The sequence below is a fragment of the Hyla sarda genome, chromosome 4 (assembly GCF_029499605.1).
Source record: "Hyla sarda isolate aHylSar1 chromosome 4, aHylSar1.hap1, whole genome shotgun sequence".
NCBI lineage: Eukaryota > Metazoa > Chordata > Amphibia > Anura > Hylidae > Hyla > Hyla sarda.
In genome coordinates, this window is record NC_079192.1 from 256215884 (window position 1) to 256234852 (window position 18969).

General features: G+C 44.4%; 2 protein-coding genes across 3 annotated transcripts in view; one reads left to right on the top strand and one right to left on the bottom strand.

Annotated features, from left to right (window-relative positions):
- NELL2 (neural EGFL like 2) overlaps nt 1–18969 on the bottom strand; it is a 360426-nt gene that overhangs the window by 196251 nt on the left and 145206 nt on the right. The window lies entirely within an intron of this gene.
- Nucleotides 10327–11956, top strand: LOC130369152 (uncharacterized). Its single transcript, XM_056573980.1, has 2 exons — nt 10327–11164; nt 11251–11956. The coding sequence occupies exons 1-2, from the start codon at nt 11040–11042 to the stop codon at nt 11849–11851; spliced, it is 726 nt and encodes a 241-aa protein (XP_056429955.1). The 5' UTR covers nt 10327–11039; the 3' UTR covers nt 11852–11956.

The following is an 18969-nucleotide window of genomic DNA, read 5'->3' on the forward strand; positions in this document are numbered from 1 at the left end:
TGTGGATGTTAAGTTCTCTGCTGGCACACTACAGGTCTCAGAACAGAAGGAGCACCATTGGTCTTTTGAAGAGAGAATTTTGCTGAAATTGAAGTCGGGGTCATATACATTTTCAAGCCTCCCATGATGCCAGAACAGCAGAAACCCCACACATGTGACACCATTTTGGAAAGTAGACCCCTCCAGGAATGTAACAAGGTTACAGTGAGTACTTACACTTCACAGGTTTTTGGAACAGTGGGCCGTGAAAGTGAAAAATTTGATTTTTAACACTAAAATGATGGTGTTACCCCAAATTTTTCATTTTCACATGGTGTAACAGGAGAAAATGGACCCCAAAATTTGAAGCCCAATTTCTCCCGAATTATGAAAATGCCCCATATGTGGATGTTAAGTGCTCTACTGGCGCACTACAGGTCTCAGAACAGAAGGAGCGCCATTGGTCTTTTGAAGAGAGAATTTTGCTGAAATTGAAGTCGGGGTCATGCACATTATCAAACCTCCCATGGAGCCAGAACAGCAGAAACCCCCCACATGTGACACCATTTTGGAAACAAGAACCCTCCAGGAACGTAACAAGGGGTACAGTGAGTACTTACACCTCACAGGGTATTTGAAAAGTGGTCCGTAAAAGTGAAAACTTAGATTTTATAACTAAATTGCTGGTAATAACCAAATTTTTTTTAGTTTCACAAGTAATATGAGAAAAAAAGCTCCACAAAACTTGTAGCCCAATTTCTCCAAAATAAGAATATACCTCATACATGGCGGTAAAGCACTGCAAAACAGGGCTTAGGAGTGAGATTTGAGGCCTAAAGTGTTGCTTTGCACTGCAATGGTTGAGGTTCTGACGTAAAATCTAAAAAAAATAAACCCCGGCAAGTGACCCCAATTTTGAAACTACACCCCTCAAGGAAGGTAACAAGGGGTACAGTGAGTACTTATACCTCACAGGTTTTTTGAACAGTGGGCTGTAAAATTTTTTATTTTTTTACACTAAAATGCTGGGGTTACCCAATTTTTGACATTTTAACAAGGGGTAATTGGAGTAATTGGGTTATAAATTTTGGAGGGATATTTTTCCTGACTATGGAAACACATCCATATTTGGGGTAACGTGCGGGGCGGGCGCACAACAAAGCTCAGAAGTCATAGAGGTCTGTTTGCATTTGAGGCCTATGGCATATCAGTAGCTGACGGTTACATACATTCAGAGGAAAATACAAAAATGAAACACCCACATGTGACACAATTACTGAAAGTACCCACCCTGAGGAATGGGTATAGGGCTAAAGAGGACATTTTGAACACACAGGTGTTTCCTAAATTTATTTTCCAGGAATGGATAAAGGGTAGCTTTTTAAAATTGCAATTTTCAACCGATGCTCTGCTTCATCTTTCTGGGAACTACTAACATGTGACTCCGAATTGTCGCCTGGAAATACGACAGAGCTCATGAGCGAAAACTCTTTGCATTTGAAGCCGGTGTTTCTAACGGACCTTACAGTTAGTGTTGCTCGCGAATATTCTCAATGCGAATTTTATTCGCGAATATCGCATATTCGCGAATTTGGGAATATTCGCCAATATAGCACTATATATTCGTAATTACGAATATATTTTTTTTTTTCACAGTACACATCACAGTGATCATCCCTCTCTGCTTCCAGCTTGTGTGAAGGCTCTAACACTACTGTGTGAGACTGGCGTATGAATTTTCGCATATGGGAAAATTTGCATATGCAAATTTCGCTTATGCAAATTTTTTGCAGATGGTAATTTTAGCACATGCAAATTTCCGTTTATGCTAATTTTCGCATATGCGAAAATATCACGAGAATATTACGAATATGCGAATTTAGCGAATATATGACGAATATTCGTCCATATATACGCGAAATATTGCAAATTTGAATATGGCCTATGCTGCTCAACACTAGTCAACACACGCTATCTGGCCAGCGAGCCAGGGCCCCATACAGGAGATCACGGGGCTCCCCAGCGGTCCGACCCCCCGCAATCTGAAACTTATCCCCTATCCTTGGGATAGGGGATGTTTTTCAACACTGGACTACTCCTTTAATGGCCTCCAAAATGAAGTTCCTCTGATGTATGGGCCTCAAGGGATCTTCCACTAAAAAAGATCACACAGCTTCCACTCCTCTGTCATGTGCTATGTTACTATATAATGAAGCAACATCTAGTGTTGCCCACATATAGTCCTCTTCCCGTATGATATATTTCAATAGGGTTAATAAATGCCCTTTTATTTCTGAGATATGCTGGTAAAGACACCACACATTTCTGTAACTGATGGTCTATATATTCAGATAAACATCTGGCAACTATCGGAAGACCAGGTGTTTTTTTTTTTCGGTTTTTATGTACCTTAGGTAGAAAATAAAAATAAGGTACATTTGGGTTGGGGTTAAATATATATCATGTTTTTCCCTCTTAAAGGGGTACTATGCACCAAGACATCTTATCCCCTCTCCAAAGGACCCCTGTGATCTCGGTTGCGGCACCCTGCTGTCATCACTGCACAGAGCAAACTTACTCTGTGCGTAATGACGGGTGATACAGGGGCCAGAACATCGGCATAGCCATTGACTGTCTTGGCATGCTGGAGACACCCTATTTGGGAAGCACTGCCGTAGGGTAATTTGGTGGTGGATGCAAATCCCTAATTTAGGCTTCAAATGCACATGGTGCTCTTTCACTTTGGAGCCCTCTCATATTTCAAGGCAACAGTTTTGGGTTACAATTTTTTTTCTCTTCTTTTACCCCTTAAGAAAAGGTAAATTTGGGGTCTACACCAGCATGTTATTGTAAACAGAGTGTACCATATACATTTGAGGACTAAATTGGTGATTTGCACAGGGGTGGCTGGTAGTTACAACAGTTCTGATATATACATAAAAAACACCCATATGTGACCCCCATTTTGAAAACTACACCCCTCACGTAAAGTAACAAGGGGTATAGTGAGCCTTAACATCCCACAGGTGTTTGACAAATTTTAGTTAAAGTTGGAGGTGAAAATAAAAAAATTTATATTTTTTTCCCTAAAATGCTGTTGTTACCCCAATTTTATAATTTTCACAAGGGGTAATAGGAGAAAAAGCCCCGCAAAATTTGTAACCCCATTTCTTCTGAGTCAGAAAATACCCCACATGTGGATGTAAAGTGGTCTGCGGGTTAACTACAGGGCTCAGAAGAGAAGGAGCACCATTGGGCTTTTGGAGAGAGAATCTGGCTGAAATTGAAGGCCATGTGCGTTTAGGCCTCCATGGTGCCAGAAAAGGGACCCCCCCCACATGTGACCCCATTTTGGAAATTACACCCCTAATAAGAAGTGCAGTGAGCATTTACATCTCACAGGTGTCTGATAGATTTTTATGAGCAGTGGTCTGTCAAAATGAAAATTTTTCATTTGCACAGCCCAGTGTTCCAAAGATCTGTCAAATGCCAGTGGGGTTTAACCCCTTAAGGAACCAGCCCATTTTCACCTTAAGGACCCAGCCATTTTTTGCACATCTGACCACTGTCACTTTAAGCATTAATAACTCTGGGATGCTTTTACTTTTCATTCTGATTCTGAGATAGGTTTTTCGTGACATATTCTACTTCATGTTAGTGGTAAATTTTTGTTGAGGCTTGCATAATTTCTTTGTGAAAAATTCCAAAATTTTATGAAAAAATTGAAAATTTAGCATTTTTCTAACTTTGAAGCTCTCTGCTTGTAACAAAAACAGACATTCCAAATAAATTATATATTGATTCACAGATACAATATGTCTACTTTATATTTTCATCATAAAGTTGACAGGTTTTTTCTTTTGGTAGACATCAGGGGGCTTCACAGTTCAGCAGCACTTTTCCAATTTTTCACAAAATTTTCTAAATTGGAATTTTATAGGGACCAGTTCAGTTTTTAAGTGGATTTAAAGGGCCTTCATATTAGAAATACCCCACAAATGACCCTATTATAGAAAACTGCACCCCTCAAAGTATCCAAAATGACATTTGGGTAAGTGTGTTAACCCTTTAGGTGTTTCACAGGAATAGCAGCAAAGTGAAGGAGGAAATTCAAAATCTCCATTTTTTTACACTTGCATGTTCTTGTAGACCCAGTTTTTGAATTTTTACAAGGGGTAATAGGCGAAAAAGCCCCCCAAAATTTGTAACCCAATTTCTCTAGAGTAAGGAAATACCTCATATGTGTATGTCAAGTGTTCGGCTGGTGCAGTAGAGGGCTCAAAAGGGAAGGAGCAACAATGGAATTTTGGAGAGTGAATTTTTGCTGAAATGGTTTTTGGGGGGCATGTCACATTTTGGAAGCCCCTATGGTGCCAGAACAGCAGAAAACCCCCACATGGCATACCATTTTGGAAACTACACCCCTCAAGGCACGTACCAAGGGGTCCAGTGAGCCTTAACACCCCACAGGTCTTTGACGACTTTTCGTTAAATTCAGATGTGTAAATGAATAAAAAAAGTTTCACTAAAGTGAATTCCCTTCCAGGCAGTGGAAGAGAGGTGGTTGTGGTTGTGATAAATATAAAGCAAATACACTATGTTGAGCTAGCGATTGTTTGTCTGTATACAAGAGTGTGAAGCATACAAGTGAGTGAGTATAAAAGTGAGGGGACTTAAAATTAAGGGACTTTAAATTCAGGAAGTTTAAATTGAAATATTAGATTTTTTTCTCTTTTCTGTTAATTTTTGCAATCCCCAAATCTAGTATGACCTCCATGTTGGAAAAGGCAGTCCAGTGTGCATCTTGCACAATGTATGCAATCCTTGAACAACAGTTTGAGGGTGCATATTGTTGTGCGAGATGTGTGCGAGTTGCTCATTTGGAAGCCCAGATCCTTGATCTAGAGGAGCAACTGGCAACACTGAGATGCATTGACAACCCGGAGAGGAGTCTCCTGCTCACTGAGTAGGTACTCTCTGGGGTAGAGGTGGGGGAGGATAGTGGGATGGAGGTGCAGGACAGTCAGGCAGTTAGCTGGGTTACAGTTAGAAAACGGGGCAGAGGGAAAAGTGTCAGGGAGGCTAGCCCTTAACTGGCACACCCCAACAAGTTTGCCCTGTTGGCAGATGAGGGGGATGCCATTTCAGAGCTAGCAGTACTGCAGCAGGACTCTGCCTCTGACCGCCAGGGGGGTGTCTGCTCCAGTAAGGAGGGAGGGAGGAGAGCAGGGCAGGCCAGACAGGTACTGGTAGTGGGGGACTCAATTATTAGAGGGACAGACAGGGCGATCTGTCACAAAGACCGGGATCGAACAGTGTGTTGTCTTCCTGGCGCTCGAGTTCGGCACATCACGTATCGGGTTGACAGGTTGCTGGGTGACGCTGGAGAAGACCCAGCAGTCATGGTACATATTGGCACCAATGACAAAGTAAGAGGTAGATGGAGTGTCCTTAAAAAGGATTTCAGGGACTTAGGCTGCAAGCTTAAGGCAAGGACCTCCAAGGTAGTATTTTCTGAAATATTACCTGTATTACGAGCCACACCAGAGAGGCAGCGGGAGATTAGGGAGGTAAACAAGTGGCTCAGAAGCTAGTGTAGGAAGGAGGGGTTTGGGTTCATGGAGAACTGGGCCGACTTCGACTTTAAAGGAAACAGGTTTCTGACTATAGCTAAAGACAATTATCTGTCCCAAATGGTGCAGGGCCGACCAGAGGAGGCTCCCTACTAGACTTAATATTTCCCAACGTACTGTACCTGACAGAGTAATTAATGTGCAAGTAGATGGACACCTAGGAAATAGTGATCATAATTTAATACATTATAACTTGTTCTTCAATAAGGGAATCTCTCGAGGGGCCACAAAAACAATGAACTTTCGGAAGGCAAAGTTCGATCAACTCAGAGAAGCCCATAACAATATAAAATGGGATAATGTCCTCAAAAAGAACAATACTGACACTAAATGGGAGACTTTTAAAAATATCTTATATTTTCACTGTAAGATGTATATACTTTATGGGAATAAAAGGGTCAGAAATAAAAGAAAACCAATATGAATGAATAAAAATGTTAAGGGGGCAATAAATGACAAAAATAAAGCATTTCAATTACTAAAACAGGACAGCAGTGAAGAAGCATTAAAAAGCTATAGAGAAAAATGTGAAATATGTAAAAAAACAGATAAAAGCCGCAAAAATAGAGACAGAAAGACTCATTGCCAAAGAGAGTATAACTAACCCCAAAATGTTTTTAATTACCGTATTTATCGGCGTATAACACGCACTTTTTAGGCTAAAATTTTTAGCCTAAAGTCTGTGTGCGTGTTATACGCCGATACTCCCCCAGGAAAGGCAGGGGGAGAGAGGCCGTCGCTGCCCGATTCTCTCCCCCTGCCTTCCCTGGGGTCTAGAGCGCTGCTGTCGGCCCTTCTCACCCCCTGGTTATCGGCGCCGCTGCCCGTTCTGTCCCCCTGACTATCGGTGCCGGCGCCGATAGCCAGGGGGAGAGAAGCGGCGCCGACAGCCAGGGGGAGAGAAGGGGCAGCTGCACCCATTGCCGGCGCCGCTGCCCCGTTGCCTCCCCCCATCCCCGGTGGCATAATTACCTGAGTCGGGTCCGCGCTGCTGCAGGCCTCCGTCGTGCGTCCCCAGCGTCGTTGCTATGCACGGTGCGGCGCACTGACGTCATGCGCCGCGCCGTTCAGCGCATAGCAACGACGCCGGGGACGCACGCCGGAGGCCTGCAGCAGCGCGGACCCGACTCAGGTAATTATGCCACCGGGGATGGGGGGAGGCAACGGGGCAGCGGCGTCGGCAATGGGTGCCGCTGCCTCTTCTCTCCCCCTGGCTGTCGGCGCTGCTTCTCTCCCCCTGGCTATCAGCGCCGGCACCGATAGTCAGGGGGACAGAACGGGCAGCGGCGCCGATAACCAGGGGGTGAAAAGGGCCGACAGCAGCGCTCTAGACCCCAGGAAAGGCAGGGGGAGAGAAGCGGGCAGCGACGGCCACTCTCCCCCTGCCTTTCCTGGGGGTATATCGGGGTATACACGCGCACACATGCACCCTCATTTTACCATGGATATTTGGGTAAAAAACTTTTTTTTACCCAAATATCCTTGGTAAAATGAGGGTGCGTGTTATAGGCCGTTGCGTGGTATACCCCGATGAATACGGTATATAAAAATGAAAGTGTTGGCCCTTTAAAAAATGATGAGGAAGAAATTATAGACGGGGATCAGGAAAAAGCAAATATACTAAACAAATTCTTCTCCACTGTATTCACTGAGGAAAATGAAATGCCAGGTGAAATACAGTGTGTGGTGCCAATATTTATGAAGGGGTCAAAAGGTGACCCCGGGAATTATAGACCTGTTAGTTTAACCTCGGTTGTATGTAGATTGTTTGAGGGTTTCCTAAGAGATGCTATTTTGGAATATCTTGATAAAAATAAATGTATGACCCTGTATCAGCATGGATTTAAGAGGGATTGATCCTGTCAAACTAACCTGATCAGCTTTTATGAGGAGGTGAGCACCAGACTGGACCAGGGGCAATCCCTAGATGTCGTATATCTGGATTTTTCCAAAGCATTTGATACGGTTCCACATAAAAGGTTGGTGCATAAAATGAGAAGGTTTGGGCTGGGGGAGAATGTGTGCAAGTGGGTAAGTAACTGGCTCAATGATAGGAAACTGAGGGTAGTTATTAATGGTACTTATTCTGATTGGGTGACTGTTACTAGTGGGGTACCACTGGGGTCCGTCTTGGGTCCTGTCCTATTTAATATATACATGAATGACCTTGCAGAGGGGTTGAATAGTAAAGTAGCAATCTTTGCAGATGACACCAAACTCTGTAAAGCGGTAAACACTATAGAGGACAGTGCACTGTTACAAATGGGTCTGGATAGGTTGGAGGTTTGGGCTGGGAAGTGGCAGATGAGGTTCAACACTGATAAATGTAAGGTAATGCACATGGGGAAGAAAAATCCAAGCTGGGATTATGTATTAAATGGGAGAACACTTGGGACAACTGACATGGAAAAGGACTTGGGAGTCTTAGGTAACAGTAAACTTAGCTGTAGTGACCAGTGTCGGGCAGCTGCTGCCAAGGCTAATAAAATCATGGGGTACATCAATAGGGGCATAGATGCCGACGACAAGGAAATAATTCTGCCGCTTTAAAAATCACTAGTCAGACCTCACATAAAATACTGTGAACAGTACTGGGCACCAGTGTACAAGAAAGATATAGTGGAGCTGGAGAGGGTTCAAATCCCACTAAGGAAACAATAAATAAATAAATAAATAAAGACTTATTATTATTATTATTATTATTATAATAACGTCAGCAGAGAGCACTGTGCTCGTGATGTCATCAGAGAGCATTCCAAAAAGAAAAGAATTTCCTCTGTAGTATTCAGTAGCTAATAAGTACAGGAAGGATTACGATTTTTTAATAGAAGTAATTTACAAATCTGTTTAACTTTCCGGAGCCAGTTGATTTAAAAGAAAAAAAGTTTTCACCGGAGTACCCCTTTAATAGTATAGAGAACTGTGTCTAGTGCATTAACTCTGTGATTTTTTGCCCATTGAAACCAGTAGGCCCATTGTGGTCTATGGGGAAAAGCTGCTGAGTTGCCCATAGCAACCAATCAGATCGCTTCTTTCATTTTTGAAAAAGCCTCTGAAAAATGAAGGAAGTAATCTGATTGGTTGCTATGGGCAACTCAGAAACTTTTTCTCTGGACAGGTTATGATAGATCTCCCTCTATGGGGGAGATTCATCAAAACCAGTGTAGAGAAAGAGTTGTGCAGTTGCCCATAGCAACCAATCAGATTGCTTCTTTCATTTTTGAAAAGGCCTCTGAAAAATGAAGGAAGCAATCTGATTGGTTGCTATGGGCAACTCAGAAACTTTTCCAGGAAAATCTGCTGAGTTGCCCATAGCAACCAATCAGATCGCTTCTTTCATTTTGCAGAGGCATTGTGAAAAATGAAAGAAGCAATCTGATTGGTTGCTATGGGTAACTGCACAACTTTTCCTCTACACTGATCTTGATGAATCTCCCCCATACAGGGAGATTTATCAAAACCTGTCCAGAGGAAAAGTTTCTGAGTTGCCCATAGCAACCAATCAGATCGCTTCTTTCATTTTTGAAAAAGCCTCTGAAAAATGAAGGAAGCAATTTTCCAGGAAAGTAAAGTTTAACCACAACACTGTAACACTCTGTCCACCCTGGGACTTGAACCAGTGACGGACCCCCATCCCACTGTGCTGCTGAGATGGTCCTGCTTATCTTACATGCAGTGAGATCCCCATAGACCACAATCAGCCTATTGGTTTTAATGGGCAAAAAATCAGAGTTGATGCACTAGTCACAGTTCTCTATACCATTAATGAAGGGAGGGCTCAATATTCGCAAATTTGCGCATATGCGCAAAAATTTTCACATATGCAGAAAAAAAGCGAATATTCGTAATTATGAATATATAGTGCTATATTTGCAATTTTCGCGAGTTCGCGAATATGCTATATTCGCGATTAAAAGTCGAATTGCGAATATTCGTGAACAACACTAGTCGCTGCAAATACAGTGAAGGAGTTTAAACATGCATGGGATAGGCATAAGGCTATCCTTCATATAAGATAGGGCCAGGGACTATTGATAGGATTCAGATTATTGGGCAGACTAGATGGGCCAATTGGTTCTTATCTGCCGACACATTCTATGTTTCTATACTGTATGGATATCAGAAAAATGGTTCCAAGCTCTTATTTCTTTATTAAATTCACTACTTTGGGGCAGGAAAGCACGAGAATGAAATATGTTTCTTTAACGTTAGCTGAGCACGATGGGGGTTGGGCACTTATTTTTTAGGTACTTTTTAGCACTAAAATTGCAGACTATTATGAGAAGGAGGGAAAATGTAGTCCTATTTTTTCTCTCTAAGGGTATGTTCAAACTACGGAATTCCCGCGGAATTCCACGGGCGGAATTCCGCAAGCCGAATTCCACGGGCGGAGTTCCGCGAGCCGAATTTCGCAATGTGAACTTAACATTAGTGTGAATCGGTTATCGCGAGACCCGTTCACACTGCGGAATTTCAGCGCCGCTGAAATTGTTCCGCGCAAAGAAAGAACATGTTCATTCTTTGCACGGAAGTCCGCGAGCACTGCATAGCTGTCAATGGTGACGGCTCAGTGCCGCTCGGTTCTACCGCCGTCGCTGAATTCAGCGAGCGGAGATTCCGTTCACACACTGTAGTGTGAACATACCCTAATGGGTCGTTATAAGGATATTTTTGAGATTTTGGAAGCTGGGATGCTCACTATACCCATGCATATCTATATAATAAAGTATGGGAGGAACTTAAAACATTTTTAAAATCACATGGAGTTTTGACTTTACTTCAGTATGGTCGAATAAAGCACTTAAAGAATTCCTTAAAATTAAAGATTCACTCTTTTGGATGAAAAGGGGCTTAGTTATGTAAATCAATTATACGCTTTAGGTCAAATAAAGTCGTTTGAAGAGATAGCCCATAAGTATGGGGTGGCAGACAATCAGAAACATTGTTTTTTACAAATAAGTAATGCAGATCAGAAACCAATAAAAGGAGAGATTGGAGATTTCAGGGATTCTATATAAAAGAAAAGTTTAATTAGACTTTTTCCTTATGCAAAGTTGCTGTCTGGGCATGCTGGGAGTTGTGGTTCTGCAGCGGTTGGGGGTTCACAGCTTGAAGACCACTGCTATAGAGGGTGCAAATGTATCTGAGCCCTGGAACTCAAATAATGTGAAATATGAGATGATCAAAATGGAGCCCCTGCACTAATTACTTGGGTTCTGGGGTCTGTAAGGTCCATAGTAAAAACATCAGGTTCTGTCTATAGCAGATACTAAATCATGGCAGCTCCAATAAACAAGCAGTCATTCTGACATGTCACATGTGATGTCATAGACAGCTGGAGTCCTGACATTCCACTGACAGCCGCCCAAGCCTTCAGTCTGTTCCAGTGAGATTAGCGAGATTAGCGTCTTCTTCTACTTGTCTGAAATGGAGCTAAAAGGTTTGGGGTTCGTCCCCCTCCTGTTGGCGTTTTGGTGTGCGGCCTGGCTTGCCACCAGCTACATCATGACGGTCGTCCTCGGCCATGCCGCCTCGCCACTGATGAGCATCAGGTAAGATAAACAAGCATATGATTCTTATTTCATGGGTTGGGAGTGAGGAAATATCCATAATAACATTGGTTTCTTTTCCTTCACAGTGACGTGGGAAATTTCTTTCCTGAAAGCATATTATTCAGAATTGGATTCATAGGGATGTCCATTGGCACTTTGGTACTAACCTTTCTTATTTATAAGTATATGGTTATGCATACTGAAGAGTTCATTGGTCATCAGGTCCTGATCCAGAGGATCCTGCTGGCCATTGTGTGGGCCTCCTGTTTTGCCACAGCTGTCATGCATGTATTTTCCCCCAAAGAATATCCCAGGATACACTTTGTCAGCACGATAATTTCAATTACATGTGAAGCCTTATACTACCTTGGGCAGTCCATCCAGATGTATAAATTACCAGGAGCAAAAAAAGTCATCCACCATAGTAGATGCACCTGCTGTGGCCTGACTTTTGTCTGTGTAATTTTCTATTTTGGATATGAAACATTAAAGGAATTATTCTATAATGATGAAGACTGGGACGAGATCCGTGAAATCCCCATCATAATCATCGAGTGGGTGATGCTTCTACTGATCCTGATAAACATCGTGACCTATTATTCCACCATGCAGAGGTTATTGTTGACCGTCTCCAGAAACAGCTGCACACTCTCTCTTAGAGTAAAAATTGATGACTTCGGGGTGTAGACCACCACGTGGGCCATCAAGTGAACTTCTGGGAGAAATACTGCACAGGATACGGAAAAACATCTAAAGAAGAATAACTGGGGGACTATATATTTACCTATACAAAAAAATAAAAAATACATTTAAAAAAAATATTGGTGTGTGAAGTGTAATACCTAGGTAGAAAAACCGAATCAAATTCATCATTATAACCACCCTCTGCATTACCCTGTTTATTATTTTTCAAGCAAGCACTTTGTTCTAATTCGTCCACTCTCTGGCGTGCTCCTTGTATAAGGGGTTTGGGATACCCTTTTTGTTTAAAACGATCCTCCTGGTTATCTAGTTGTTGCTGGCATTTTTGTGTGGAAGAACAATTCCTTCGGATTCTTTTCATTTGACCGAATGGAATGTTCTTCTTCCATTATTTAAGATGGCAACTGTTAAAGTCGAGATAGCTGTTTGCATCCACCTCCTTAAAATAGGTGGCAGTATGCAAACAGCCATCCTGAATATAGATATTTATATCCAGGAACTCAAATTTTTTGGGAGACTGATGCAGCGCTGTCTTTGGCAATCTCTGGCTCTGCCATAGCGCTTTTTTTGAGGGGGCGTGTCGGCTGCCCCTTCGTCTGGTGGTCAACACTAGTGTTGCTCGCAAATATTCGCAATGCGAATATTATTCGCGAATATCGCATATTTGCGAATTCGAATATTCGCCAATATAGCACTATATATTCGAAATTACGAATATTGTTTTTTTTTTTTTTCACAGTACACATCACAGTGATCATCCCTCTCTGCTTCCAGCTTGTGTGGTATAAAGAAGGCTCTAATACTACTGTGTGAGACTGGCGTACGAATTTTCGCACATGGGAAGATTAGCATATGCTAATTTTTGTTTATTCAAATTTTTCACATATGGTAATTTTCGCACATGCAAATTTTCATTTATGCTAATGTTCGCATATGCGAAAATATAACGCGAATATTACGAATATGCGAATTTAGTGAATATATGACGAATATTCGTCCATATATTCGCAAAATATCGCAAATTCAAATATGGCCTATGCTGCTCAACACTACTAACAGTTACATACATTCAGACGAAAATACAAGAAAGGAACACCCACATGTGAGCCTATTACAAACAGTACACCCCCTAGGGAAGGTGTACAGGAGTGAAGTGGACATTTGGAACAGACGGGTGTTCCCTAAATTTATTTTCCAGGAATGGATGAAGTGTACTATGGGGGGGATGAAAATTGCAGTTTTAATACTGATATGCCAATTCCCAGAATGATGACCCAGAGTATAGCCGAAAGTAAAAATGATGCCCGCCCCAAATCCTGTGCTCTGAATCATCATTCTGGGAGTGTGATGTGTGTGGCCGTCCCTAACCTGTTACCTCAAATGCGCACCCCGCTCAGGTGGAGAGAGAGCGCTGCGCATTTGAGGCAACTGCAAACCCCCAATGCTGTTGACTCTGTGTCCCATGACCCATTTTTTGGGTGGGGAAAAAAAGATAACAGGGGTATTGGGAAAGAGGTTTTGAGATTTTTTTTGGTGGGTGGTGTTTTGTTTTTAAAATTTGGAAGACAATGTACTCTGGACTGGTACATTGGAGTTGAATTCTGGGGAATGAAAATCAGGTGAAAGGATAAAAAATTTAGTACTCCATGGAAGTGTGATATTCCCTGAAGCAATCCTTAATGCAGAGGCCTGGATGATCGGGGCAAATGTTGCATTGAGTGGTGGTGTCCTTACGAATCCCCCTCTTGCGATGCACTCTGAATTTTTTCTGAGACCGTCCCTTCTTTCCAGGAAAGGGACCTCACCTGGAAAGTGTTGGCCGGGGACGATCCAGGGGCCCACAGTTCCAGAGGTGCTCTGACCCGCTCTTTGGCGGTCACCAAAGATGAGGGTCTTTAGAACTTCCTCTTGAAACTGCAGAAATGTCCCTGTGTTGCCAGCGTACTGGGACAGTACAAAAGTGTTGTACATGGCAACCTGTACCAAGTATACATCAACTTTTTTGTACCATACCCGTGTTTTCCGCATGGCATTATATGGTTTGAGGACTTGATCAGAAAGTTCAACTCCCCCCATATACCGATTGTGGTCCAGAATACAATCGGGCTTGAGGAACGGTCCCACGGTACCTCGCACAGGGACAGGGGTGCTGCCATTCCCATGAATAGTGGTGAGCATAAGGACATCCCTCTTGTCCTTATACCTGACCAGCAGCAGGTTTTCATGGGAAAAGGCACAGGACTAACCCCGGGGGATAGGAGTCTGCAGGGGATAGGAAGGAAGGCCTCTTTGATTCTTCCGGACTGTCCCACAAGCGAGCATGGATCTGGTGGCGAGGGATGTGAAGAGAGGGATTCTAGTATAAAAGTTATCCACGTAAAGGTGGTAACCTTTATCTAGCAATGGGTGCAAAAGGCCCCAAACGATTTTCCTGCTAACACCCAGAGTGGGGGAACAATCTGGGGGTACAATGCAGGAATCTCGTCCCTCATACACCATAAACTTGCAAGTGTACCCTGAGGTACTCTCGCAAAGTTTATACATCTTCACACCATACCGCACTCGCTTGGTAGGGATGTATTTCCGGAAGCTGAGTCTCCCCTTAAAGCTGATGAGAGATTCATCAATAGCGACCTCACTTCCAGGGACATAGGCCTCCCAAAATTTGGCCCCGAAGTGATTGATGACCAGCCTGATTTTATACAGGCGGTCATATGCGGGATCAGTTCGGGGGGGGGACATGCTGCATTATCAGCATAATGCAAACATTTCCGAATGGCCTCAAATCGGGGACGTGCCATGGCCATACTGTAGAGCGGGGTCTGGTAAAGGACGTCCCCACTCCAATATTGCCAGACACTTGGTTTCTTGACCAGGCCCATATGCAGCACTAGGCCCCAAAATGTCCTCATTTCGGGTGCATCGACTGGAAACCAGCCATTGGGCCTAGCCAAGAGTGAGCCCAGGTGAGCAGCGATGAACTGTTGGGCATACAGATTCGTCTGGTCAACCATCAGATTGACAAAGTCGTCACTGAAATAATAACTAAAAAAGTCTATTTCAGTGAACCCGACAATGTCAATCTTGATTCCTGAGTCGCCAACAAACTCAGGAATCACGGGCTTGTGGTCCGTTGGCTCAGTCCAGACAAGTTCTCCGGTATGGGGCACCAGTGAACTTGGCCGGGGGGCTTGACTAGTATGAGCGCCAAGGGGACTCATACTAGCATGGGCACAGGGTCAGGAGCAGAAGAGATTTGCGGACCCACTTGGCGGCGTCTCCGCCACCTTGGTGGCTCATCATTAGAACTAGATGATGAGGAGGCCGAGGAAATAAGGAAGGTGGGGTCTTCCTTGTCCTCTGCGGGCCATTTCCCTACTCTAATGGGGGTGAAACTTTATTCGTGTATGTGCTTTGTGTGGTGTGGTGCGATAATACCTCCCTAACCCGCCCTAACCTAACCTACTAAACACGCCCTAACAGAAAAAATATAAACTAAAAAGGGGGGAAAAAATCGTTTAAAAAAAAGGACTTCTAGCGCCAAAAAAAGCCCTGCGCCCAAAAAAAAGCGTGTATCTAATCAGTGGTGTGTGCACTGATTAGCGCTTGGTGGCGACAGGGAGCGCAGACGTCAGTGGGAGGTCCAGCCACTCAGCCCAGAACAGTTGCTGGTGGCACGTACACAGACCCCCACACAAAATACCCAAAAAAGAAAATAATAAAACGCTTAACCCCAAAAAACTGCACAAATGATAAATCACTGACAGCGGTGGGGCAGGCCGCACACAGAGGTACGGTCCGTCCACACAGCACAGGCCTGCTACTGGTGGCACGGACCGACTATAGGTGCAAAAATAAAAATAAAAAAGCTGCTATAACCCAAAAAAGTGCCTGCACCTCAAAAAAAAAACGCTGATCAGTACTACGGGACTGATCAGCGGCGGGTGGGCTTTAGCTAATGGTTGCGGACCGCTCTTTTATAGCTAAGAGGGTCCAGCCACACATTAATCAAAAAAAAAAAAGGCCTGCGCCAAAAAAACAAAACGCTAGCAACAGACCGCAGCGACCCAGTAGGGATGGGGTCACGCAGCTAAACGTGCTACGGACCCACGGACACCTACGGATTGTACGCTGCAAAAAAAAAAAAAACTCCTAACTGTCCCTACCTAATCTAAAGCTAACCCATACTGTTTTCTGTGCCAAGGGGCCACAGAAACGGGGCAAGGGGGCACTTTTTAACACTTTTTTTGGGTGTGAGGGGGAGATGGAGAAACAGAGCTCTGTCCTGCACACCAGATGAGAAGAAAATGGTGGGCAGAACGGAGCATCGTGCTCCTGATCCCACCTCCCCCCTCCCCAAACTTCAGTGATTGGTGCGTTCACTGCGGCCACCCAATCACTGCTGTACTGGGGGACAGCAACAGTGTCGCCCCCCAGTACGTTATGGATGATGATTGGTGGTGTCTGTTACACCACCGATCATCATCCTTATCCGGGTCATGGGGTCACATGTGACCCACGTGACCCACGTGACCCGGAAGCGCCGCAGACGGCCGGTGAGTGTTTACCGCGGTACTGCGGCGATCGCCTGTATGAGGGATCTCAGAATCCCCTCCGGCGATGAGATGGGATGCCTGCTGAATGATTTCTGCAGGCATCCCGGTCCGGTCCCCGCCCGGTAAGCGGCAAGAACCGGAATCACAGAAAATCGCATGTCTGAATTGACATGCGATTTTTGTGCGATCGCCGACATGGAGGGGTCTCAGGGCCCCCCTCGGCGATGTCCCGGGATGCCTGCTGAATGATTTCAGCAGGCATCCCGGTCTGGTCCCCAACCGGCTAGCGGCGGGGACTGGAATTCCCACGGGCGTATGCATACGCCCCACATCCTTAAGGACTCGGAATGCAGGGCGTATGCATACGCCCTACGTCCTTAAGAGGTTAAAGGAGTACTCCGGTGGAAAACCTTTTATTTTTTTATCAACTGGTGCCAGAAAGTTAAACAGATTTGTAAATGACTTCTATTAAAAAATGTTTACCCTTCCAGTACTTTTTAGCAGCTGTATGCTGCAGAGGAAATTCTTTTCTTTTTTTACTCTTTGTCTTGTCCACAGTGCTCTCTGCTGACTCCTTTATCCATGTCAGGAACTGTCCAGAGCAGGAGAAAATCCCCATTGCAAACCTATGCTGCTCTGGAAAGTTCCTGACAAGAAAAAAAAAAATGAGTTTCCTCTGTAGCATACAGCCGCTAAAAAGTACTGGAAGGGTAAAGATTTTTTTAATAGAAGTCATTTACAAATCTGCTTAACTTTCTGGCACCAGTTGATTAAAAAAAAAAAAAAATTCCACCGGAGTACCCTTTTAACTGTTTCAAGACAATTTGTCTCCTATTTAGATTGCACAGGTTCCTACACTGAATATCTATGACTCTAAGGGCCCATTTACATGGCAGCATTTCGGAGTGGAATTCTGTAGAGATGAGCAAATTTTTTTTAAATTTGATTCGGCCAATTTGCTGAATTTTAGGGGGAAAAATTCAGTTCGGTCTGAATTTATTTGTGGCGAATCTTTGTTATAAATGGCTATTTCTGGCCTACAGAGAGCCTCAATAGGGGTGTAGAACACTTTGCCTTGCTGTAACACGCATAGAATGTGTACTGGGTTAGGGAAATAATACTGTTATTCAGTATGACATGCAGATTAGAGGTGTCACTATTAGGGATCGACCGATTATCGGCACGGACGATATTATACGATATTCACGTTTTTTCCCATTATCGGTATCGGCTTCTAACCTGACAATAATGCGCAAAACAAGGCGTGCGCACGAATAGCGGGATTTCAGTCCCGGCCCTGAACTTCAGGCCAGGACTGAAGTCCCGCGATTCGTGCACACGCCTTGTTTTGCCGTGCGGAGCAATTGCCTGACAGCTGACAGCATGGTGGAGAGGGAGCTGTCAGCTGTCCCGCTCCTCCACTCCCTCACCTTTCTCACGCTGCTTCATTCTTGCAGTGGGAGTGAGAGCCGCGGGGATGCCATCCATGGCAGGCCGGCGTGATGAGATCACGTCCCTGCAGCTCTCACTCATAGCACAAGAACGTAGCAGCGTGTGAGGTGAGCACTGCTCGGGCACTGTATGGATGGACGGGCAAATGATAAGTGAGGGGGGCAAATATAAGTGAGGGGCACATATCAGGGGAGTATTATATGTGAGGAACACAGGACAGGGGGGATTATATGTGGGGGCACATGACAGCCCCCCCTGTCATGTGCCCATATAATGCCCCCCTGACTTATAATACCCTCTGTCCAGTGCCCCTCACATATAATGCCCCATGTCCTTTGCCCCTCACATATAATGCCCCCTGAGGGGGCAGGACATAGGGCATTATATGTGAGGGGCACAGGACAGGGGGTATTATAAGTCAGGGGGGCATTATATGGGCACATGACAGGGGTGGGCTGTCATGTGCCCCCACATATAATCCCCCCGTCATGTGCCCCTCATACATAATACCCCCTGTCCTGTGACCCCCACATATAATGCCCCATGTTCTGTGTTCCTCACATACAATGCCCCCATCATGTGCCCCCACATATAATGCCCCCTGACATGTGCCCCTCATATATAATGCCCCATGTCCTGTTCCCCTCACATATAATGCCCCCCCTCAGGGGGCATTATATGTGAGGTGCACAGGACATGGGGCATTATATATGAGGGGCACAGGACAGGGGGTATTATAGGTCAGGGGGCTTTATACAGGCAGGGGGAGAGAAGTCTCTGGCACCGCAAAAGCCGCTACAGTTCATTGATTTAAAGCGCCAGCTTTAAATCAATGATCTGCAGCGGCTCCGGGGGGGGGGGGGGGGGGGAGAAATAACCGATAATTTATACCGGAATATAGGTATACATTATCGGCTATCGGCCTTAACCTCCACAGATTATCGGTATTGGCCCTAAAAAAAATCGATATCGGTCGATTCCTAGTCACTATTAGAATCACTTCCAGAAGAAAGAGAATGTCCAGCGCGGCAGCTCGTATGCAACAGATTTATTCGGCACAGCAAACTTACAGGTACAATACGATCGTCTTGTACC